This window comes from Ammospiza nelsoni, chromosome 20, assembly GCF_027579445.1.
Source record: "Ammospiza nelsoni isolate bAmmNel1 chromosome 20, bAmmNel1.pri, whole genome shotgun sequence".
NCBI lineage: Eukaryota > Metazoa > Chordata > Aves > Passeriformes > Passerellidae > Ammospiza > Ammospiza nelsoni.
Genome location: NC_080652.1, coordinates 2859031 through 2884037, shown reverse-complemented (window position 1 = coordinate 2884037; position 25007 = coordinate 2859031). Strand labels below are relative to the sequence as shown.

The following is a 25007-nucleotide window of genomic DNA, read 5'->3' as shown; positions in this document are numbered from 1 at the left end:
GTGATTTGCAATCCACTCACTGTTGTAGCTGCTGCCGCTGCCAGTCTCTGCCGGCGCCGTGCCTTGAGGAATCGGCCCTTCCGAGGCGGCCCTCCCTGACAGTGAATGGGAGGAGAAAAAAAAAGAGGGGGGGGAGGGAGGGGAGGGGAAAGGAGGAGACATGGGAGGACGAAAGATGGTCAGAAAAGGGAGAGGGAAGAGTCTTTAACTGAGCTTTGAGTGGCTGGCGCATCCTAAAAGCTGTCGGGGCTGGAGGCCCAGGGGGAGCATCCCCGTGGCCTCGCTGCTCGGCTCCTCCGGCCGTCCTGCCACGCCGGGCTCGCACGTCGGAAGGAAGGATCACCACACCCTGTTATGTCTTACTGCTTACAGCTAACAGGGGGCTCAGTCCCTTGGTCAAATCCGTTCGGAGCCCTGCCTTTCTCTCAGGTCAGCGCATTCGCTCTTCTCCATCCTCCTGGCAGCCTCTACCCCCTGCACACACAGCCAGCCACCCTCGGCAGGGCGTGGGCACCGACCCCGAGGGCACATCCCCATCCCGGGCCGGTGTGGGGTGTCCCAAACCGCTCCTCAGCCACCTGCAGCCTGCGGAAGGGGCTCTGTGGCCGGATTTGTGCCGGGTGCATGCGGGAGGATCCTCCTGCTCGGGAGGAAGGCGTGGCAGTGACAGCAGTGGAACCTCTCCCGTGGCACAGGAGGAAAATGGCCAGCAAAGGCACCTACCGTCCAAAGGGGACTTCTCTTCGGCGTTCTTGTCCTCCTCTGCCAGCATCACCTCCTCTGAAAAAGGAAAACCAGCCAGGATCAGCCTCAGGTTCCTCAGAGCCCTGTTCCAACACCGGCTGGGGGGGCAGCAGGACCCTATCCCTGTGCCACCCAACCCCTCCCATCCCGGTGCCACCAGCCCACCCCTGACAGAGTCTGCAGAGCAATTCAGGGCTCAGGGCTGTGTTTCTCACAGGATTCACAGAATCACTGGGTTGGAAGAGACCTTCAAGATCATCAAGTCCAACCCAGCCCCAACCCCTCAACTCAACCCTGGCACCCAGTGCCACATCCAGGCTTTGTTAAACACACCCAGGGATGGGGACTCCACCACCTCCCTGGGCAGCCATTCCACAACTTTATCACTCTTTCTGTGAAAAACATTTCCCTAATATCCAACCTGTATTTCCCTTGGCACAGCTTGAGGCTGTGTGCTCTGGCTGTGTCAGTGCTGCTGCAGACAGAGCCCAGCCCCAGCTGAGCACAGGCACCTTTCAGGAGCTGTGCAGTGATGGGGGCAGCCCTGAGTCTCCTTTTCTCCAGGCTGAGCACCCCCAGCTCCCTCAGGGGTTCCTCACAGGGTTTGTGTTCCCAGCCCCTCTCCAGCCTCATTGTCCCCTCTGGATGCTCTCATCTCAATGTCCTTCCCAAGCTGAGGGGCCAGAGCTGGACACAGCACTCAGGGTGTGCCCTCAGCAGTGCCCAGCACAGGGGCACAATGACCTCCCTGCTCCTGCTGGTCACACCATTCCTGACCCAGGCCAGGAGCCATTCTCTGCCTGTGTCCCTCTCACACAAGGGGAGGGTTCCAAACCAATCACATCCTCCATGGGATCCCTCCTCACAACCACCCACACCACCTCCTACCCTGGGTTCTTCACCAGCTCTCATCCCCAAGGCACCTCTGCAGGCCAAGGACTTCCCTCCAGACCAGGCAGCACCACAAATCCCACAAGCCCAGGAAGGTCCCTCATGCCCATCCACACTGGAGACAGTTTGGGGAAGATGCTCCACACCCATCACTGCTTTTTTGTCTCCAAAAAATCAGGATTCAGCCATGGGGAGCAGAGTGGTGGCACAGGGTGAGAGCAGCCACATGCCAAGATAGTCACTGTCACCACAGAGCCATCATGTCAAATCTTTGTCCAAATAAAATCTACAGCAAGTTTTCCATGGGGGAACTCTGCCTGGCACAGTGATTGCAACATCTCCCTTCCATTCCTCTGCAACTCATCTCCAAAATACAATACACCTTGCACTGTCCTACATTTAAAAAAAAAAAAAACAAAAAAACAAAAAAAAAAAACAAAAAAAAAAAAAAAAAAAAAAAAAAAAACAACCCAGGACCCAGGAAACACTAAAAACTAACCTCCCCAAATGGAATAATTTTTATCTGTGTGAAAGACAACCCAATTTCCTGAGGTTTCCCAGGGCACTGCAGTGCTGGGCCAATACCTGAGACTACAGTCAGAACTACAGATTTTGAGTTTGCTGCTGGAAACTGATGTGGGGATCTGCTAAAGGACAACCCAAAACAAACAAAACATTGAGTTGACAGCTGGTAAACTCCACACTTCCTTCTATTCTCATAAATGGCAAATTCACATGCCTGAAATTCCATCAATGTGAGCTCTTACTAAAACATCTGACACCATGTTCCAACCAAATTTTGCTTTAAAGTCCATTTAAGCCAGTCTAGATGGAAGAGCAACTTCAGAAAAATAAATACAAACAAACCAGAGGCCAAACATCAAAGTGTGTAGCTGAGAGCTGTCTAGAAGGATACCAGAGGGATCAGCCTTATATAAGCCTATATAAGCCACACAAGCCTTATATAATCTCTTTATTAATCATCTGGGAGAGAGAGGGAATGATACTTTAATAAGACAGCAAATTGAGAAGGCTGAAAAATAATACCAAGGGCTGAGGAAGGCTGGAAAATTAAGAAGAGGGGAAGGAAATACAGAAGTGCAAAGTAATGACCAGACATGTGAAAGAAAGGAGAGCTGAGAGGGGTAAAAATGTCAGGTGAGCTCAAAGCTGCACTTTAAAAGGTGTAAAGTCCTTCCAAAACCCCACAAGTTGTGCCTGCAATCCCCACCTCCAATTCAGGTGGTTTTCAAGTCTTCTTAAGACAGGTCAGAACAGTGAAATGGGCTTTTGTAGGCAGTTCAAGAGACTTCTCTGACCAGCCAGCACCTCAGACCAAAAGGTTCTTCTGAAGTATCCCCCAGGGAAAGCTGTGCTGATGTTTGGGGACGAAAATATGGGAGGATTGAAATGGCAATTCCCAGTCTGACTGCCCTGAAACACAAGGAAGGAATGGGAGATCCTTCCTAAAAGCTGTGCCATACTGGATTTCCATCTACAGATTACTCTTAGAAGACAATTTTGCAAACCTTTGCCCCAAATTCAGGGTCCTGAATTGGTTCTCACACAAATCTCCATCCATAAACACAGCTGGGCTCAGTTTTGCTGTTCCTTTAAAATTTCCTTTTTCACCTCTGAAATTCCCTCAAGCCTCGCTCTCCTCCTGCAGCGTTCCCAGGTTCTCTCCCTTGATCATTATTCCTGTCTGCCTCGTGTCCTCTGGGAATCCAAAGGACCACAGCTACCCCAGGAGGTTTTTAAGGCTGAAAACAGAGCTCAGCAGGTCACTGAGCACTGCCAGGAGGGGTTTTTCACCAGCCAGCATCCTGAACAGAGCTGCTCTGCCTTTAGTCATCCCTAACAGAGCCTGGAAGGAGATAATTTGGCACCTGAATAAACCAAAAAATGGTGTCTCTGCATGAGGAGAAATCTTCAGCAGAGAGATGGGACCAGATCAGCAATTCTGAGCCTCCAAACAAAGGCTCAGGGGCTTTGCCAGGGTGTCAGAGGAAGGGGTGTCTTGGCAGCAAAAGGAATTTTTGGTCATTAAGTGCTGGGTGTGACTGGGCTGGAAATAAAGGCAAAGCAGCCTGGTCTGGAGCACCAGCAATACCTGCTTAAGGGTGTGAAGGGTGCTGTTTGAAGGGAAATAAAAGCAGGATGCAATCCTTGCTCTCTCCTTTTTTCCCCAAATGTGTTAATCATGAATAATGACTGAGGTATAGCAAGAAAATGGTGCCCCTTCTCCTCCTCTTTGGTGTGGGGAAAGAGGATACTGGGGGCTCAAAGGAGCAGCAGATTACTAGAAATAGCAAAGACTAAATGAGTATCATTCCTGGCTGGGTAAATAGAAAAAAATTAAGCCCTCCTAAGTGGCTGTCACACCTTCCCAAGGAGCTCTGCTTGTTCTTTATGGCAATTACCCTGCCTTGGTATTTCACACGTGTGGTATTTTCGGGGTCCCCTGTCGCGGGGAGGAAAGATGGATCTGATTCTATGTTCTTAGAAGGTGAATTTATTATTTTATGTTCTATATTATATTAAACAATGCTATACTAAAACTATACTGAAGAATAGAGAAAGGATACAGACAGAAGGCTTAACAAGATACTAATGAAAAACTCGTGACTCCTTCCAGAGTCCTGACACAGCCTGACTGTGATTGGTCATTAAGTCAAAACAATTCACATGTTGGATAAACAATCTCCAACCACATTCCAAAGCAGCAAAACACAGGAGAAGCAAATGAGTTAAGAATTGTTTTCCTTTTTCTCTGAGGCTTCTCAGCTTCGCAGGAGAAAATCCTGGGCAAGGAATTTTTCCAGAAAATGTGACAGTGACACACACACAGGGTTCTTTGCTGGAGGTGTCTGTTCCCATCTCTCCCACGGGTTCAGGGCTCTGTTCCTCTAAAGAAAGCTGAAACTTGAAGTTCAGAAAGCTCTGCCATGCCAAGGGATGGCCTTGAAGTTACAGAGGTATGGCAGAGAGAGGTGAAACCATTCCCAAAGCCTGGCACTCCAGGAGAACAGAAGCACTCCAGTTTGGTGTGAAAAATGTGGATTTGGAAAGAATTAAAATGCAAAAGACATGAAACTTGATTAGCCCTGATCAGGAAGATTTTAGACTCTCTGAGCAAAGTGTTTTCCAAATGATTCATGTCCTTGTAAGATAAGAGAAACATCTTCAAAAGAATATTTGTGGGCTTATAAATGCTTTACTCTGTGTGGAGAACTTGTAGTTCCCTGTTCTTCAAAAATCCCAGCCTTGGAGTTCCTGCAGTTCTCAGGAGTTCAGTGGAGAAAACATCAGGAGCAAAATCATTTGCATGGATTTCATCACTTGGCACACTTAATTCCTCTGGAAAGGACAACTGCCTTCAAAGTGAAGGAGGGGAGGTTTAGGTGGGATATTGGGAATTAGGAATTGTTCCCGGCACAGGGTGCCCAGAGCAGCTGTGGCTGCCCCTGGATCCCTGGCAGTGCCCAAGGCCAGGCTGGACATTGGAGCTTCCACCCTAAACCAGTCTGGGATTCTGTGATAATTCAAATTACTGACATTAATGAGAAACATTAAAGTCACTTCAGAGTGGTCAATGAGCAATAACCCCTATGTTAAATTAAAATTATTATTGAGTGAGGGGTGGTAGGGCACAAGTAAAGGAGTGATTTTAGTCACTCACACTTCCCTTGTTCCCTAAAACAACACTTGAGGCAAAAACTTGAGCACTACAAAGGACAAGGGCACTTCTTGTCCAGCTGCAGCAACTACACAGAATATGTAAAAAACTACAGAGCAAAAGCCATTTAAAGATTAAAACATCATTTTGTGAAGCACTGGAATGCAGCTTTCCACTCTTCCTGCCTTGCATCAAAAATAAACGAGGGAGAAAAAAATCGAACAAACCAAATGCTCAGGGAGGATATTAGAAATATTGGAAACCTGATGAGGCTTCCAGGGGAAGAGAAAGGATTGGGCTGATTGGTTCTGGGTGCTTTGGAGCAGGAAAAAATAAGATGAAACAAGGTAGAAGGAGATTAGAGAAAGAAAAGTAATTAAAAGAACTCCTGAATTCTTCCTCTCGCTGCAGAAAGGCAATGGATTGAAAGTGAGGGCAGGACACAGCTCCGTGGGATTGTTTGGTTTTTAAAATCAAACTGGGTGTTAGCACTTGGCACTCCGTGCTCTAAGAGTCAACGAGGTCAAGGCTGGCAGAAGGATTTAAAAACAATTAGATATTCCCAGGAATAATGACCAAATCCTCCAGAGTTCCATTAGAGCAGAATCCCAGGAGCTTTCGCTCTTCCCTTTGTGCAAACAGCTCCTGCCTGGGGCTGCTGCAGGATTTCTGTCCCCTTCTGCCTGTCCTCCCTGGCTGGATCTCCCTGCTCAGAATCCCAGAGAAGGAATTCCAGATCATTTCAGAGCTGAAATCCCCAAGCCAGACCTGGGAAATCCCCATGGACGGCACAGTCCCAATTTTCAGTGCCTCAGTCCGGATTCTCTGCTCTGCTTTGCCTTCACGCTGCATTTTCATTCCAAGATTTTATTAACACTGCTAAGCTGATTTTAATTACTGTTATTATTCAGCTGTACTAGGAAGCTCTTTTATATTCCTATTGTATTCTCAACAATGCCTTTCCAGAGTATTTTTAACATTCCCTGATTCAGCTCTTTTGCATGCACTTCCCTGTTCCACAAAGCCTTCTGGCTCGTGTGTTATTGGGCTGAAAAATGTGCATTTTCCAGCAGTTTCACTTGACATTAGTGTGGTATTTATTCAGCCCTGGCAACATAGAAATGGAAGAGTCAGGAATGCCCACAGGGATGGGAATTGGAGCAAAGGTTGAGTGTACATTTTATAATTTCTCCATCCCAAGTTTCTCACAAGTTCAGCTGGTGATAGGCAGACCAGGCCCCAGAGTGACACAACGCCACCCTCAACCCTGCAGGGGAATTCTCATCTCTGTTTTAGTGATGGAGATCAGGATTAAGAGACCAAAAATCACCAAGAGCCTTAAAAGCAAGACAGGACGAGAAAAGGAGAAGCCCAGAGAACCCTGCTCCAGCCACTGGGCAAGGCAGGAATTTATGTGAGTTAGAGGCTGCACAGAAGCTGTAAACTAATGAGAAGACAAATTCTCAATGGAAAGGAAAGGGAATTCTTTATTTTCTCATTCCTCCAGAAGGACGGAATGAGGAGTGGCTGTCTGAGTTGCTGCTGAACAGTCACTGTGAATAAAAGTCTGACAACACAAGTGGCCCTCAATTGTCACCCAGTGCAGTGCTAGAAGAAATAATGGGTTTAAAGCACCACATAAACTGCTGATATTTCTATTTTACATTTCAGTTGTAAAGAGCAAAGATGAAACTCATCTGTCTAAAATGGCACACAGGAATCCATTTGAGAAACCAGCACTTCTTTTCCTCCCCATCATTGTTTTAAAAGGCCTTTTCACTTGGCTCAGATGTTGAAAAGCAAGCAAGAAGGAAATTACCCCCCATTTTCTTGGTGCTGCATGAAAGAATTGACTGTGGTTATGTCAATATATAAATATCAGCTCCTCCATAAAGCAGGAAGGTTATTGGTAATCGTTGCAGTCTGATAAAAATGCTATTTTCTGTTAAATTAATGTGTCTGGGTCCCGGTTAAAGTTGCTCACGCCTTGCAATAAAGAGCAATGTTCAGTTCCAGTGGTTATAAATCAATGTTAATATGGGCTGGGGGAGTTTCGTGCAAGTGATCTTTGTAGCTCATAAAATGCCACTTGGGTGGGTTTTACCAGCACAGAAAGAAAGGCTGATAAACCAGCTGGGGCAGGCAGCAAATAAAGAAGAAATTACTCATGGAAGGGAACAGTTCCTCCCTGTGCAGGCTTTGGGCACTCCATCACTGTAGGTGCAACAGCCTGATCAAAAAGTGAGAAAGCAAAGCTCATTTTCTCTCTTTCTGACCAGGCTGTTGCATCCACAGATCACTTTTTATATTATCCTGTATTAGGACAATTGCTTTGATCTCAGCAATAAAGCTGGCTCAGCTCCTCTAGTTTTGCTTAAACCAAACCAAGATCTTTTTGCAATAATTTTGGTGCAAACACACAGAAATAATTCCAACAAAACCAACGAGTGCTGGCCAGGCCCTCCCAGGCTTGGCCACACCAAGGACTCATTCTGGAGCCCATCACTGTCACCAGATGGGGTCTCTGTACAAATCACAAATGGGACAGGACTGCTGAGGAACGTGCCTTGAGCTGTTTGATTTTCCAGCATCAGTCTCATTACATGGTTATGACAATGGGAAGATGCCATCAGCTCACATCTCAGGCAGCAGACCAAGAACTTAATGTTACAACTCACTTTATAAGTTTTTTGAGCAATCATACAAAACAAAAGTACATTGACAGTAGTTCTATCCAAGCACTATAAGCACATGTACCTTTTGGTTAAAACAATTCTTGCTTATTTTGAATACAATACCTACTTGTGACCCTTAAAACACAACACACAGAGCTCCACTATTAAGCTTTAACCTTCCTAATATCTTGCTAGATAAATTTTCTGTAGCTTAGAGAGTAATTCTAGACAGGCATTAATACACAGACCATTGTTCTATTTGTCTTTGGTTTTCTACAGTTTAAATAATTTTTCTGCTGACCTATCTCATGGCTGCTGCTTAGCTCTAATCACAGTTCTAGTGCCTCTGGGGCCTGTCTTTTGCAGCTTTCCCAAAACCCTCTAATTTTATGGATTCCCAGACATACCAGAGCTCCCTTGCCCCAAAACACATCCAGGCAAGCGTGGGAGATGCCTGCCTTACCTGCTTTGAAGATCCACTCCAGGTAGCCATTGAGCTCACGCTCGATCTGCTGCTGCCTGCGGAGCTTCAGGAACGCCCGGCGGTTCTCCACCCGCTCTCGCTCCTTGGCAAATTCACTGCAGGCACACAAGAGAGGGAAAACACATCACAGGCAGCCAGGGCAGGTGCACAGCCCTCCCCCAGCCTTCCAGGGAGCCTGTGCAGTCCAGGATGGGAGGAGGGAGTGGAAAGCACAGCAAGGGACTCAATGTTGTCCTGATGCCTTGTGTAGGCTGACCTAGAACACAGCTAAAGTATAAAGTAGGGATTTGGGTTAAAATTTGGGATTTTTGGGGTATTAAAAGCCTCAATGGAGCAGCAACCACAGGACAGGAAGTTCTGTTGGAGCTGTTGCTGGGTTCAGAGGCCTGTGGGCCAGAATAAAGCTCTGCATCCAAACCCTCCATCTTAAGGGGATGGTAAAGGACTCCTTTCCTTTACCATCCCCTTAAAGTTTCTTCTTCAGAGGTAAACCTGAGGAGCAGCCCCTGTTATGGGGGGAGGCTCCATCCCAGCACCACCAGAGCTCCTGCAGGCCTGGACATCTCCCCATGTGCCCAGTGCAGCACCCAGCCAGCCAAAAGGGTCTGTGGGGTGAAACACCACACACCCAGCCAGCCAAAAGTGTCTCTGGGGTGAAACACCACAGTTGCTGCTATTTGGTTCAGCACCAAGGCCCAGACAAGCTCAGGCACATCCCATCCTGCTATATTGGTAATTATTCCAATATGAGCCAGCAGCTCCTCCCTGGCACTCAGCACATCCCCAGATCCTGCAATGTCAGCTACATCACCCCTTTTTCCTTTTCATGTTCTCATTCCTGCTTCATCCCCTGCTGCCTGGGGCCAAGGACCTTCCCTCAGTCTGGATTTGTGTCTGGAGCAGGAGGAATGAGATCAGCACAAGGAGACAACGTGCATTTCATTTTCCAGGCATGGCAATGGGGGCTGGCATCAGCACAGCTTCCCAAAGGAGGAGACAGCAGCAGTGGGAAGTTTCCTGGAGGACCCCCGAGGGCAGGAAGGACAGCAGATGAGCCGTGGCACTGCTCCTTCACCCCTCAGGGGCAGCAAAGGGAGAGCGCTCCTTGCAGAGCTTTTCATCTTCTGCCAGGTCCTGTCTGGCCTGAGGACAGCAAAAGTTACCCACGACTTGTCCTTTTTATCACAACTTTATATTGCAGAGTCACAAAACAGAAAGGACCCACAAGGATCAGAGTCCAAAATCTCAAGTGGAAAGTCTGTACTTTAAAAGTGTAAGAAAATGAGGGAGGAACTGCTGGAAGTTGCAAACCATCAGCAGTTTCTGTACAGCCCAACACAGATCTCCCAGGGCACCAGTGAGGGACATTGTGAGGTTAAAGCCACCTGTGCCCTCCTGTTCCCTGGAACTGGCAGCTTTGGCCACCACAGAATCCGAGAATTGTTTGAGTTGGAAGGGACCTCAAAGCTCATCCAGTGCCACCCCTGCCATGGCAGGGACACCTCCCACTGTCCCAGGTGCTCCCAGCCCTGTCCAACCTGGCCTTGGGCACTGCCAGGGATCCAGGGGCAGCCACAGCTGCTCTGGGCACCCTGTGCCAGGGCCTGCCCACCCTCACAGGGAACAATTCCTAATTCCCAATGTCCCATCCAGCCCTGCCCTCTGGCAGTGGGAGCCATTCCCTGTGTCCTGTCCCTCCAGCCCTTGTCCCCAGTCCCTCTCCAGCTCTCCTGGAGCCCCTCCAGGCCCTGCAAGGCCACCCTGAGGTCCCCCCAAAGCTTCTCCTCTCCAGGTGCACAATCCCAGCTGTCCCAGCCTCTCCTCCCAGCAGAGCTGCTCCATCCCCTGATCCCCCTGGAGCCTCCTCTGGATCTCTGCAGCAGCTCCAGCTCCTCCCTGTGCTGGGCCAGGGCTGGGGCAGCTCTGCAGGTGGGGTCTCACCTGGGCACAGGCACAGGGGCACAATCCCCCTGCCCTGCTGCCCACGCTGGGCTCAGCCCAGGGCTCAGGGGGGCTCAGGGCTGGGGCAGCTCCAGCTCTCACCCCCAGCACCCCCAGCTCCCTCTCAGGGCTGCTCCAGCTGCTCAGCCCAGCCTGGGCTGGTCCTGGGGGTTCTCCTGACCCAGGGGCAGCTCCAGCACTGCTGGAACCTCCTGAGGCTCCTGTGGGTCACTGCCTTGTCCAGGCACTGCTGTAGAATTTGGGAATGTCACTTCCAGGAGAAGGCAATTCCTTGTGTTCCTGCCCATGAAATTCCTCCTAAATGCTCCAGAGCTGCTGCTCAATCAGGTTCAAGACTGGAGGGTCTTGATTTAGGATCCTCCTGGTGAGAGGAGCTCTACTTGTTCTTTCTCATTTCAGGAGATGGCAGAGAGGTTTGGTGAAGCTGAGACTTGTTAAAAAGAGGGGTTTCTACATGAAATGAAATATTAATGATGCGTGTCTCTCCCACTATGTCCATCACCATTCAGGAACTGAAATATTCCCCATTTGCTGCAACTAGAAAACTCCCAGAATTTCCCTTTGAGAGCTCTTCAACAGATTTCAGAACACATTCAAAGAAAGGGGGGAATTATATCAAAATGCCTTATTTCATCTAAAAATATTTCAGCTGAAGTTTCCCTGCCAGCTCCAAATGAAAACACAGAGAGCCCCATGGGAAGGGTTGGGAGCAGTAAATAGGTTTCCCTTTTTTATTCAGCATAATTCCCATTTATGCCATTGACTTACAAAAAATCTCCCAAATCACCAGAAAGAAAAAACTGAGCAGGAATTTGCTGCTTTCTGCCCAGTTTTACCTCCAGGATTTTTTTTTCAGAGCTGTTTTTCACCCCTTTGGCCAGTTCTGGAATGTATCATTGTGAAATACAAAGCTGTGTTTTGTGTCAGGTACATACAGGCAATGCGTGTATTTGTGATTGTGATATGTGTGGAGACCGACCATGGGACAGTTGCGAATTCTAATAATAACTGAGGAAAATAAAGCATGGAAGAAGGCCTTTAAACCTATCTTTTGTTTGCAATTAACCTTAGTTGATTTAGAAGCATTGGAATTAAAGCATTAAGGATGTTGCTTTTTGCTTATAGTTAAGCCTTAAAGAGTTCTGCAATAATAACCTTTTGAAGTATAATTTTAGAATATTACTTGTATCCTTGATACTATAGCTTTGGAATATATATAAAGAAAATATGCATATCTCATGCCTTAATAAAGCAGAGAAAAACAGCTTGAGAAAGGAAGATGAACATCACCTCAAGGGTTTATGGTTTCAACCAAGGGAAGCTGGACATCACTGTTATGAGATTTATGGTCTCTGCAATTAAAAGGTGGACCCACATCTGGGGAGCTGAACCCCACCAGATGAGATTAATCTTTCTTTCTTTCAGAAACTGGACCACCACCATCTGGGGATACTCCTTTTGGGATACATCCTGAGAAAAACTAAATCACAATAGTGTATAGAATTGTGATGTAAAAATTGGGAAATAGAAACTGCTGATGAGTAAAAATTGGGATAGAAACTGCTGAGAGTACCCCTATAAATACCTGTAAGCCTCAACTATCAGTGTGCAGTTGGAGGGAAAACTTCCCCTGCTGTACCCAGCGCTGTGTTGCTCATACTTTACCATATTAATTAATAAATTGATTGCTGCTTGAATATTGGCCTAGTCAATCTTCTTATTCATAACATCGTGATGTTTTTTTGTGAGGGTGAAGAGGTCTTGGCACAGAGCAGCTGTGGCTGCCCTGGATCCCTGGCAGTGCCAAGGCCGGGATGGGTCGGGAGAAGCCTGGGATGGTGGAAGGTGCCCCTGCCCAGGTTGTAGCTGATTGCACAGAGACAGCAGGAACAAGCAGGATTCCAGGGCAGTGCATCCATCATGGAAACCACATCCAGTCAGGCTCCTCGTGTCACATTTTTCTCCTGGAGAGTGGCTGGTGCTTAGTGTCACCAGGAAATGGATGGCTGCTGCTTTCCACCTTGGTTGGGTGGAGGAGGGAAATCAATCTCGCTGTGAAATATGCACTGAGACAGCCACTCCAGGGCAATTCCAGAGCCCCCCGAGGCACACAAGAGACAGAGGCAGCTCCTCAATAACCACCAGGGTCAGTAAACTTAATAAACTAATGAAATTCTTGTAACTGCTTCATCCACGTTGCCCTTAAATTAAAAATCCTGTCACACCAACGAGGGATAAAAATCAACAACCCACAATCTTCATCCCCTGAGTGTGTGATTAACTTTGCTGTGTGACAGCAGAGAGCTGGGATGGAGCATCCTAAATCCTCCTCCTGCTTTGGCACACACGCCCAGGGCACGGCAGTGCAAGACTGATGGCATCCTCAAACCTCTGCAATTCAGGTTTGCTGCTCAGAAACCAGCCAGAAACGCTTCCCACAGGCGGGGAAGAGGCAGAGAGAGATGAGACAGCACCGCTGTCATCCCTGCGCTAATAGTGCTGGTGATTAGCGACTCGTAATTACAGCACAGGTAATTAGCTCCTCATTGAGAAGGATCCCACGTTCAGATCTCAGGAAATCTCCGACTCTACACAGCAGAGCAGCCGCCATCCCCGGAGCTGAAGTGCTGCTGAGAAAGCAGCAGATCTTGGAAGGATCAGCCTGCCACTCCTGGAAAGCAGCTGAGAAGAACTTTCGGATTTTCATAAATTAACATAAAAAAAAAAATCCAGTGAGTTTTAGGACTGGCTTGTTCTCCTGCACGAGTACATCCAAGGATTGCATAAAGTTGGGACTGGATGGCAAATGGCATCTCAGGAGGCATGGGGACAGCCAGTCCTGCTTGGAAAAACAATGATTGATAAAGCATTGGATGGCAGTGACACCTCACGGGACACGGGGACAGCCAGTCCTAACTGGATGTGGGAAATCCAGGACTCCTGAACTTCTGACCAAAAGCAGAAGCCATTTCTTGTTTACCTTGCACACATTCTTATAGATTCTACAAACTACTAAGTACACAATTCTTGATTGGTGCCTTTGTGTTTACTCATTTTCTGCCTGCATTTCTTACAGTATGTGATTGGTTACAGTACAGATGTTTCACAGCCCTCTGTTATCCAGTTCTTGCTGTCTTGGTAGTCAGTTTTTCAGCCTCTTCTTTCTTAACTGAGCACAATTTATGTTCCAGTAGCCTTGACGAATTCCTGAGGCTTTGAAAACAAACTCAGAAGCAGGCTGGCTGCGCACTATGGCCTAGCCCTTGCAAATATACTGCAACACCTGGAAAAATAAGGATTGATAAAGCAATGGATGGCAGGTGACACCTCAGGAGCTGTGGGGACAGTCAGGTCTGCCTGGAGGAACAAGGATTCCAGAAAGCAATGGATGGCAGGTGGCACCTCAGGAGCTGTCACTGATATTTTCTGAAAAATCCCTTTGCCAGGACTTTTCTCCTGAGAAGGTGAGAAGCCTCAGAAAAGTAATGTAAACAATAATTATCTGATTGCTTGGAATGTGGTTTAGAGGTTGCTTACCAACAGGTGCATCTTTGATTGTTTCCATGTGAATTGTTTTTAATTAATGACCAATCCCAGTCCATCTGTGTCAGACTCTGAGTCTGTCACAGGTTTTGATTATTCATTCTTTTCTAGCCTTCTGATGTCTCCTTTCTCTTTCTTTAATATAGTTTTAGTATATGATTTTCCGTAATATAATATAATGTAATATAATATAGTTTAGTATAATATAGTATAGTGCATATATATATAAAAAATAGCAGTGCAATTTCCAGCTGCCTACATGACCCAGAGCTGGGAAGGTGCAAACCCCAGAGGGCAAATCTTAGCTGGCACTTTGCACCCATGAGGGCTGCAAACAGAATGACAGGAGAGCAGTAAAAACATGGATTTATTCCCCATAACATCAGTTCTTTACCACAGCAAGATCAGGAAAAGTTCAGGATGAGCTGACTTTGATTATTCTCATCCACAGACAAAATCCTCAGAAATCTGCAGGCAAAACTAAAAATAATTTGATGCCTCTGACTTACTGCTCTGAAAACATGAATAGAGATGAACGTGGTGTATTGTTAAATCACTGGTTTCAAATAGTTCTAAAAATCAGGACCAGGTCACCACTGAACATAGGCAAAGCATCTTGATTGGAAAGGCCCCATGGGACAACGAGGAAAAGCATGGAAATGCACCTCATTTGGGCAGAGAAACACCTGAGGGAGGTGAAAGGAAGCCCATCCATGGGGCACAGAGAGAGCACACTGAAAACTGCTGGAATGAGAGGAAACCAAACAATGGATTCACCTGAAAAGCCAGAATGTTTTTAGAATTCCTTTGTCCTGGTGACAGTTGGCACCTCTAAGATAAGTTTTACTGCAGTTTGCTGAAAAGTCAGAGTTTATTAAAGAAGGAAAGCCTAGAGGGCCTGAGCTGACAAAGCTCTGTGGCTCCTCAGCCACCCCAAGAAACACATGTGTGTTTCTATTTCACCTGGAGGAGCTGCAGCCACCCAGGATCCCACTATGAAAGGTCCAGACTGAGCCCAAAGAGCTGCTTAACCTATCCCAATGTCCAGTACTGAGGAATAAGCACTGGACCCATCAATCCTGCACAGGGAGAGCTGCTCCCTCCTCATTGCTCTAAAGAGGGGAAATCTCAGCTCTCTACAGCAGCTGATAAGGGATGGGAGTATCTGGAGAGAATGATCTCTGAGCACCCAGGCAGGCTTCAGAGTCACTTTAATCACTGCAACAAGAGCTTCAAATGCAGGTCAGAGATGGGAAATGTTCTGTATTTCTGGGGAGAGAAGGGAACAGCACAGAGGTGAAGCCTTCAATCCATCTTTCGCCCTCCTTTCCTTTGTCTGTCCATTCAGCTTGTGCCAATTTGATTTTGATTCCCCAAAATCTGATTTGAGAACTGCAAGTGCCACAGCTGGGCAAACCTGGCTGGAAGGAGGCACTGACAAAGGGAGAAAAAGGAGTTCAAAGCCTCATTTATCTCCTCGCTTCAGCCTGCTGCAATTGCAGGATGAACCTCAGGTTCTGTTCAAGTTTCCACTCCCAGGACAAAGCAGAGTCCCCATGAAATTCAAATTTAGGTCTCCTCTGTATTATTTTTGTATTCCAGGCTTTGATTTCCATTGTGGCTCAAGAGAAGGGCAAATAAAGGAAGTGCAGCTCTCCTGGACTAACCAAAATCACAGAAGGAGCAAAGGACCCACATTCAGCAGGATCAGTCACTGCTCTCTGTCCCTCTAGCAAGAAACCAGGAAAGAAACATTTCTCCCTCATTTCATGTTTGCAATGATGGCTTTGTTAAAAAGGGTGATGAGCAAAGAAAAAGGGAAAAAATAATTCTGCTTTTTTCTTCTCTTTCTCGTCCCTTTTAAGCACAGCCTTGGAACAGACTAAAAGCAAGGAGGAAGCCAGAATCTCATCTGTTTCCATGATGCAGCTCTTCTGCTGCAAATAATTAACACCAGGCAAAGTCAGATCACAGCAGGCACCAGTGCACTGGGAACAAATGAAGGATTGTCTCTGTAATGAGGGGAAGGAGGACACAAGAACACTTTGCCATTGTGACAAATTAATCAGCACCGCTCTCCTCCAGCCTCTGCACGTCTTGCAGGCAGAGGTTTTATGATCTCAGTCTGGCAAAAGTCCTCAGGATGGGAAAACTTGTCATGAAATTCAGCAGGGCAAGCAGCTAGGGTCAGGGAGGTGGGGATGGGGCTGCTCCAATACCACAAAACCCTCAGTGACCCCGGGACAGAAGAGACACAGAGATCCCCCAGGGAGCCTGGAGCACAGCACAGGGAAAATGTACAGTGGGATCAAGCACCACACTGCTCAGAAAAGGGTGATAAAAAGAATTAAACCCCTTTTTCCCTGCCCTTTGTCCCCTCAAGGTGCCAGCACAGCTGGGGCTGTGTGCCCTGCCAGGCTCTCACTTGCACAGAGCTGCTGCACCCATCCCAAACATCTCCCCAGAGTCCCTGTGATCCCTTAGGATTTGAGCTTTTATATTTTCCGTACATTTGTAATCCTGCAGTTCTTTGGTGGATAACTCCAAACTCCACACACAGTGTGAGCTGCAGCTTTCCCATTTGGGGCAGACACAACAATTCCTCTCCAGGCCTGGCAATCAAGGACACCTCACTGCCTCAGGGCCCAGAGATGGAAACAAAAGTGAGTTTGGAGCAAACTTGGGTAAATGACTTCATTAGCTGAAGCTGTAATTGGCAGATTAACCCCCAATAATGGGCCAAACTTATAAAAGTGTGAAACCTGTGAAACCATCATCCATTTTTGGGTGTAGGCCCTGGAGGGGTTTGCCTGCCCTAAATGTACCTGAAGGCTTTCAATAAATATAACTGCTTTTTATTCCCTTAATTTTGTCTGGCCTCTCTTTTTAAGTAGGCTGAAAAAGGCATTACCTGCCCCAGGTGATCCCACAAACCAGAGGTGTGGCACACCCAGGACAGAGCAGTTCTGAGGAAAGCACAACCCGGGCCTCACAGAGCGGCTCCAGCTCGGCTCTCACAGCCAGATGAGTAAACCCTGGCAGCAACCATCACTCTGCACTGCCTGGGCTGGAAATACCTCAGGCTTCACCATAAATATTTGAGGACATGACAAGCAGCGTTTTTCACACTCCAGAGGCGCAGACTCCCAGGATCCCAATGCATCACTCTGGGAGCGTGGCCTCTCTGGCCAGAATTCCGGCTGTCTCGCCCCCCTCAGCACTCCCCCAGCCTGGGTCCGTGCCAAAAAGCACTTAGCCTCGAAATAAGTTCAATCATCTTCCTCCCAGCATCCCAGGATAACGTTTATCCTCTTTGCATTGTGTAATCCAAAGCATCAAAACAGTTCAGCAATGTATTGTGTGGCATCATGCAGCTCATTAGCAGGCAAAATTAATACCCAAGCTGTAGGAAACCCCATAATCCCAGCAGGCTGTGGGAAATGCTGGGAGCTGGGAGGGGAACAGCAGCAGGAGGAGAAAAACAGCATTGAAGGGGCTGCTGAGGGAGGGAACACTGGGAAAACAAAGTGGGGATGGGATGGGATGGGATGAGGATGGGAATGAGGTTGGGCTTGGGATAGGGTTGGGATGAGGATGGGGTTGGGGTTGGGATGGGGTTAGGTTGAGGATGGAGATGAAGATGGAGTTGGGTTTGGGTTATGTTGGGGCAATGGGTCCCTGGCCAGGTAATAATTGACATAGATTTAATGTATTTCAGAAGACTATTAATAATCTTTTTAAGAAAGCCATACTTTTATACCTTGTTTTTTACAGGTGGTTTTTTACAGGTTTTTAAATTGGTCCTTTACTTAAAACACCATCACCACTGGCTAATTAAGAAACCACCCTTTGGTGAACAAATCTCCATAACACATTCCACATGTGCACAACAACAGGTGCAGCAGGTTAAGATAAGAATTGTTTCTCTTTCTTTTCTCTGATCTTCTCACAGCCTTTCCCAGTTTGATGTCTGGGAAAGTCTGTGTTTCTCTCTGTGGCCAGAGAGCTGCTGCCACAGGGGCTGGGATGGGGAAGGGGTTGAGGATGAGGTGCCCAGTCCTTGGGGGCACAGGGCAATAAACCAGAATTAAATCAGAAAAATATTCACTGTGGGGCAGCACTTCTCAACTGCATGTGGGGGTTTTTCCCTGCTGGCCGCAAACCATGGGCAGAGTTCAATAAAAAATTCCTGGGGATCATCCCAGGGTGTTTTGTGGCCAGAAGGAAGCTGTGACATCCTAAGCAGCAAATGAGCTTGTGTTTGAGGGATGCAGGAGGGCAGCTGGGGTCAGCACCTCCTGCCATGTCTTGCAGTCAGAACAATCTCGTGGTGCCACCAGAGGCAGCCAATCTTTGTTGTTGTTTTGGGGCTTTTTTTGTTGGTTTTTTGGGTTTTGGTTTTTTTTTTTTTTTTTGGTGGAAAAGTTGTATTCCCCTGTATTGCTACCTAGATCACAAACAAAGAGTTTACAAATGATTTAATAAAGCTAACCTCCCACTGCAGTCAGCACAGAAAGATGTTCCAAGGGAAATACATTATAGACACAAATACCTAAATATTTTCACCACTGCAGTTTTTCCACTCTTAGAAAATGCCACCTCAATTTTTGGGAAGTAAGGTGCCCCAGCTTTTGAAACAGGGATAGATTCACCCAAGGGCCTGGAGGGATGGGCCAGAAAAACTTGAAGAAGGTGTCAAATCTTCTAATTTCACCTGGTTTTCAATTATTTATTTTTATCATTTATATTTTCCCCCCTTTTGTGTGTGTCTGTGACTGGGGAGTCACCCAGCACAATTCCCAGCACATGGATGGGCAGAACACAGCCATGCTCTGAATTCCACAGGTCACAAGCAGAAGGAAATGAGCTCCTGGATGTTACTGGTAGCAAAAGGGAGAGGAATTTCTCCCTGCTCCTGCTCTTCTGGCCCTGTGCAGTCCTGAGCTCCCAAATCAGCTGTGACACAGAGCAAAAGCTCTGCAGAAGGAAATAATCTGTATTTTTCTGCTCTATTGGGTTCTGCAGGGCTGCTGAGCTTTCTTGGTTCACAGAAGAATCAAGCATCAGGGAAGGAAAATAGAAAGGGGGGAGTACAAAGTGAGGAGCAAGGAGGAAAATCCCTTACAAGGGACACAAAACCACTGCTCTAGTGGATGCTGAGTCCTGCTGGAGAGCCCCAGATATTCCATAAAAACCAACCAAACTCCCTGGATTTCAGGAGCTGCTTCAATCACAGCTCCCTTGACCACTGCACCACTCCAGGAAATCTCAATCCCCCTGGAAAACAACACAGAATTCCCTGTATTTCCTGTATTTCTGTGACACAATTTCTGTATTTTCCAGTGCAATCCAGCCTGGCAAGGGGGAGCTGATCCCAGTTTCCCCAGTCAGAGCCCCACCTTTGGCACTGGGGTGAGCAGGTCCAGCCCAGCATCCAACAGGAATCCAGCTGGGGCCTGAGACTGGGGCTCATTTCTATGTTCTGTCTTTTCCAAACTTCCACAATTCCCATCACTTTCCTGCCTTTGCTGCTTACAGAATCATGGAATCCTTCAGATAGGAAAAAGCCTCTAAAATCAGCAAATCCAACCATCAGCCATGGCCTCAAGTGCCACTTCCACACGGTTTTTGAACATTTCCAGGGATGCTGACACCTTGGGCAGCCCATTCCAATGTTCCCCAAGCCTTTCCATGAAAAAACTCTTCTTATACCCAACCCAAGCATCCCCTGGCACAGCTTGAGGCCATTTCCTCTCATCCTGTCCCGTGATTCCAGGAGAATCAGCAGAGAGGGGAGGTTGTTTGCCCTTTATTTAAACATAGGTTTCATCTCTTGTTGCATATTTTGGGTGCAGGTGATTCTGGGCATCCCAACAGGGTCAGTTTTCCAAGATTTCCTCAAACAGAAAAACCCAGGAGTCAAACCCATTCACAACTGGTATCTGCTCAGTGTTAATACGGATTCACGAATTCCAGAAAAGCAGAAAATTCCATCAAGATTTATGACAGAATTCTGCACAATTTAGGAGGAAGCTCAATAATTTGTTGTCATTTTTGATTTAGGCAAGGTTGGACAGGGCTTGGAGCAGGAGCTGGAGCTGCTCCTGTCCCTGGGATGTGATGGCTTTATGTCCTTGAGTGAAGCTCTGTCCTATGGAAATCAACTTCTCCATGCAGAAACCCAGGCAAACAACAACTCCAGATTAAATTTCTCTTTTTTTTTTTTTCCTTTTTTTTCCATGATGCTGTCTGGGCTTTTGGCGGCAGAACACAGTGACAACAGACTCTGCTTTCTGAGGGGCTTTCCTTTTTTCTGGTGTCTTCTATCACTCCTCCATTCAGATATAGAATCATGGAATGGTCTGGGTTTAAAAGGACTTTAAAGCTCATCCCATTCCAGCCCTGCCATGGCAGGGACAGCTCCACTGTCCCAGGCTGCCCCAAGCCCTGTCCAACCTGTCCTTGGACACTGCCAAGGGGCAGCCACAGCTTCTCAGGCCTCCCCATCCTCACTGGGAAGGTTTTTTATACATTTTATATATTTTTCCTTCTCTGCTCAGCAGCTCCAAGCCCACCAGGAGCCCTGTGCTCCACACCTGTGCTGTGATGTTTATTTCCTCAGCCTCTCCCCAGGAATTATTCCAGGCAAGGACGTCAAACCACTCTGTGAAACAGAAATTAAAGGCTCCCTTCTGTGAGGAAGATTTTCTCATCCTCACCACTAACAAAGGGAATCCTGCACAGAGCTGTGTTTTTATGAGGAGATACACATTTATATAATATTCATATTTTGCCCCAAGCAACAAGAGGCTTTCAGGAGAGTCAGACACAGGTCTCCATCTCCTGCTCACCAAACCCCTTTGATTCCAGCACAAAGGAACAGCAGCCTGCAGGATTTTGGGTTGGTTTAAATCCCACTGTGGAACAAGGTAGATGAGGCACCTAATGAACCACATTCAGCCCTGCTGGGGTAAGCCCTGAAAATCAGCCATCAGACAAAGCCTCTGGTACACCAGGATGCCCTATAAATGGGTTTGTTCAATTATTAATGGCTTTGGTCAGTTATTGATCAGTTACAAATAGATTTGGCCAGTTGTTGATCAGTTATAGATAGCTTTGGTCAGTTGCTGATCAGTTATCAATGGATTTATATTGATCGTGATGATTATTCCTGCAGTGAAGGGTGTGACACAAGCCTCACCCACAGCCCTCTCCCCTCCTCAAACACCACTGCTCTGCTGCCCACAGCCTGTGCTTTGAGAAGGAAAATAATTACAAAATAATACAAATCAGCATTGATATGTTCTTTGGAAAACACTTTCCTTTCTCCAGCCACTCAAAAAAAGAAGAGGAAAGGTGCAGCACTGAAGGGCCTTTACCACATCTCAGCAACAACTAATTTTTTCTTCCCTTGCTGCCAAGAGGCAGGAAAAAATCCAGGTATTAATACATCTCTATGATCTCAATTGCCTGCATGATCTAAGAAGAAATTCAGTGCAGAATGAGGTGCCAAAGTCTGAGAGCTTTATAGTCCTGGAGTGTGTTAATTCCAGGTCACATCTCCCCAGATTCTGGGAATGTTTCAGCTTCAGATTTGGCACCTTGATTCCTACAAAGGTCCAAACCCAAAACTCAGCTGCAACAAACACCAAATCCCTGGCTGACCCCTGGGGTTTGAACATCAAGGGATGAGCATGTCCCCAAAATACAGATATCAGCTCAAACAGGCAGAGATCAAACAAACAAAACAAGTCAACAAAAAAATCAATGCAAGAAAACAAAAAAAAAAACAAAACAAAAATAATCCCAAACCTGAGATATTTTAATTGCCTTGACTTTGAGCTTCCCAAGGCTGCACAGTAGCACCACATGCATTATCCACATTTCCATGTCCCATTCCAGCATTCCACACCAGCAGGTCCCTGATGGCATTTCAAGGCAGCACAGAAGTGTTGGCTGCACTGCCCCAAATCAGTGTAATTCCACAAATCAGGATTCAGAATCATCTCAGTGCAGGGTTTTTCACCAGCCTGTCCCCCCCACCCTAGGGCTGTACAGAAATATCCCCCTGCAAGGAGAGGACAGGGTGGGATGAGTGGGAAGGGGACACAGCAGGATGTGTCACCCATCTGTCTCAGTAATATCCCCCTAAAATCAACACATCTTCCCTTTTAATACCCAGGTGGGAACAGAAATTCAGAGCGCCTTACCCTGATAGGACGCCCAGCACCAAGTTGAGCATGAAGAAAGAGCCAATGATGATGAGAGGGATGAAGTAAAGCCAATTCCAGGTGTTTCCTGCAGCGTCGTTTGTCTGTAAACAAATGAAAAAAAAAAAAAAAAAAAAAACAAAACACAATTATTATTTCACCTTGGAGAGAAAACACCACCCAGAACCTGCAGGGCAATCCCTGGCAATTCCATAGGAGTGTCCACCACTGATGTCCTGGTCAGTCCTGCTTTGTTCACCAGCTGCAATTCCAGCTAAAGAATTGCTTGTCCCAACATCCATACCATGGTTTTTCCTCAGCTCTAGCGGGGAGATCCCTCTGTTATCTGTCACCTGACCTGGTGAGGGGATGAAATTCACAGGTGACACCAGGCTGGGTGGGATGTGTATGTGCTGGAGGGCAGGAGGTCCTGTAGAGGGTCACATCATGGGGTCACACCATGGCCTGAGGGTCAGCAAGGATCCTGTCCTTGGGTCACAGCTCCAGCCTGGGGCTGGAAAGCTGGAAAAGGCCCTGGAGTGCTGTAACAGTGGCTGTGCATGAGCCCAGGTGTGCCCAGGTGGGCAAGAGGCCAATGGCACCTGGGCTGTCCCACCATGGTGTGTCCAGCAGGAGCAGAGCAGTGACCACCCCTGTGCTGGGGCACCTCAAATCCTGTGTCCAGTCCTGGGCTCCTCAAGAAGGACCTTGAGGGGCTGGAGTGTGTCCAGGGAAGGGCTGGAGCCCCAGGAGGGGCTGAGGGAGCTGGGCAGGGGCTCAGCCTGGAGCAAAGGAGGCTCAGGGGGCCCTTGTGGCTCTGCACAGCTCCTGACAGGAGGGGACAGCCGGGGGTCAGGCTCTGCTCCAGGGAACAGGGACAGGAGCAGAGGGAACGGCCTCAGGCTGGGCCAGGGCAGGTTTAGATTGGATATTGGGGAAAATTCCTTCATGGAAATGCTGCCCAGCCCCAGCACAGCTGCCCAGGGCAGTGGTGGAGTCCCATCCCTGAAGGGATTTAAAAGCAGTGTAGGGACATGGATCAGTGCTGGGGAACAATGACCTTAAAGGCCTTTTCCAACCTAAACAGTTCCACAGCTCCAGACTGACCCTGCTGCAGGACCAAACCCCATTTTTAGGTGGCCTAGCCCTGTGCAGGCTCCCTGCTGCAGCTTCCTCCCTCCCCAGCTCAGCTCTAACTCCCAGCACCACATTTCCACCTGAACAGAGCCACTCCAGCAGGGAACCACAGCCTTCCCTAAAGCCAGGCTGCAGTTCAGCCCAGGATCTGCTCACACCCAGACAAGGAGTCTGCAAGAGACCCAGGATCTCTGGAATGCTGGAATTCCACATTGCTCACTCAGCACCTCGGGCTCCTGCCAGCCAAACCCACCCTGAGCAGGCAGCAGTGGCAGATGAACAGGAGGGGAGGGTGCTGCAGTTTATGACAAAGTTTCTGCATTCATCAGCCACGAGGGAGCTCTTTGGGGAAGTGCTGAACAGGAAAATGCCACATGGCCATTGACAGAATCCCAGTGCTGAGGAAAATGCAAATTCCTCTCTTGTGTGGGAAGAATGCAGCAATCTGAGGATCTGATGTTGGGTGGAAGGAAAGGGAGAAGGGGAGCAAAAAGGAAAGTAAAGACCTAAACACATTCTTCTCATCCTTCTCCCTCCTCCTGCAGAGCGTGAAAAAAAACCCAGGAACCCTGAGCTCACCTCCCTGCCCAAAGGCAGAGCCTACAGAGAAAAGCTCAAACACCACCTGGCAAAAACTGCATTAATTCTGATATTGATGCTTTAACTTATTATCTTATATATATCTTATATATATATATCTTATTATAACTTATTATCTGTGATGCTTTTTGGTCACTCTTCCCAATCATATTCCCAAGAGTAATTTTGCTTGCAGGATTCACAGAAGGAAATGTTTTAAATGTGCTTTACCTCAGCCATGCATGTACCTGGTGCCACCTGCAAAGTCTCTGTGTAAGAAGTCGCCTGATGAACAGGCAAAGCCTACACCACAGCATTTCTGACAGGTGATAACATTATTGCACTGATACAAGGAAACTCTTGCATTCTCCTTGTCCTTCTGCAGAGGGTAAAGAAAACCAGGAACGCTGAGCTCAGCTCCCTCCCCAAAAAACTGCTCTCAAACACCAACTGGCAAAAACTGTGTTCATTCCAACTGATATTGGTGCCCTTAACTTATTATCTGTGCTGCTTTTGGCCAGTGTTCCCAGTCATATTTCCAAGAATAATTTTGCTTGCAGGAATCAGAAAAGGAAGAACTTTCACTGTGTTTTACCTCAGCTGTGCATGTACCTGGGACCACCTCAAAAATCTCTGTATGAGAAGTTACCCAATGAACAGCAAACCTCAAACTGTCAGAGTATTTCTCACAGGTGATTTATAACATTTATATATCAATGCAGGGAGCCCCCAATCAGGGAATAATGTGCTCTGACTCCATGATTCAGAAGGCAATTGCTTTATTAAGTTATATTATATTACACTACATACTATATACTATGCTACTAAACTATTCTATGCTAAACTATACAATACTCAAGAAAACCCTGCGACCCTTTCCACACAGTCACAACACAGCTTTGACCCAACTGGTCAATCGGTCCAAACAACCATCAGCAGAGTCCAATTAACAGACTCTCTTCACTAAACAGTCTCCATAACACATTCCACATGTGCCAAACTACAGCAGCAGCAAGTAGAGATGAGAATTGTTTTCTCTCTCTGAGCTTTCTCACTGGGAGAGAGAATTATGGATCTCTGTTCAAAGTGTATGTGAATACCAC

At 47.3% G+C, this 25007-nt stretch overlaps 1 protein-coding gene across 1 annotated transcript in view; it reads right to left on the bottom strand.

Annotated features, from left to right (window-relative positions):
• The window catches only part of LOC132082091 (voltage-dependent N-type calcium channel subunit alpha-1B-like), a 316197-nt gene that overhangs the window by 140003 nt on the left and 151187 nt on the right, over window positions 1-25007 (bottom strand). Inside the window, exons 7-10 of the mRNA XM_059486140.1 lie at window positions 22189-22292; window positions 8453-8568; window positions 724-780; window positions 21-95 (exon numbers count right to left, since the gene is read on the bottom strand). Of these exons, the coding sequence (XP_059342123.1) occupies window positions 21-95; window positions 724-780; window positions 8453-8568; window positions 22189-22292 (352 nt within the window). The remainder of the gene's footprint in view (window positions 1-20; window positions 96-723; window positions 781-8452; window positions 8569-22188; window positions 22293-25007) is intronic.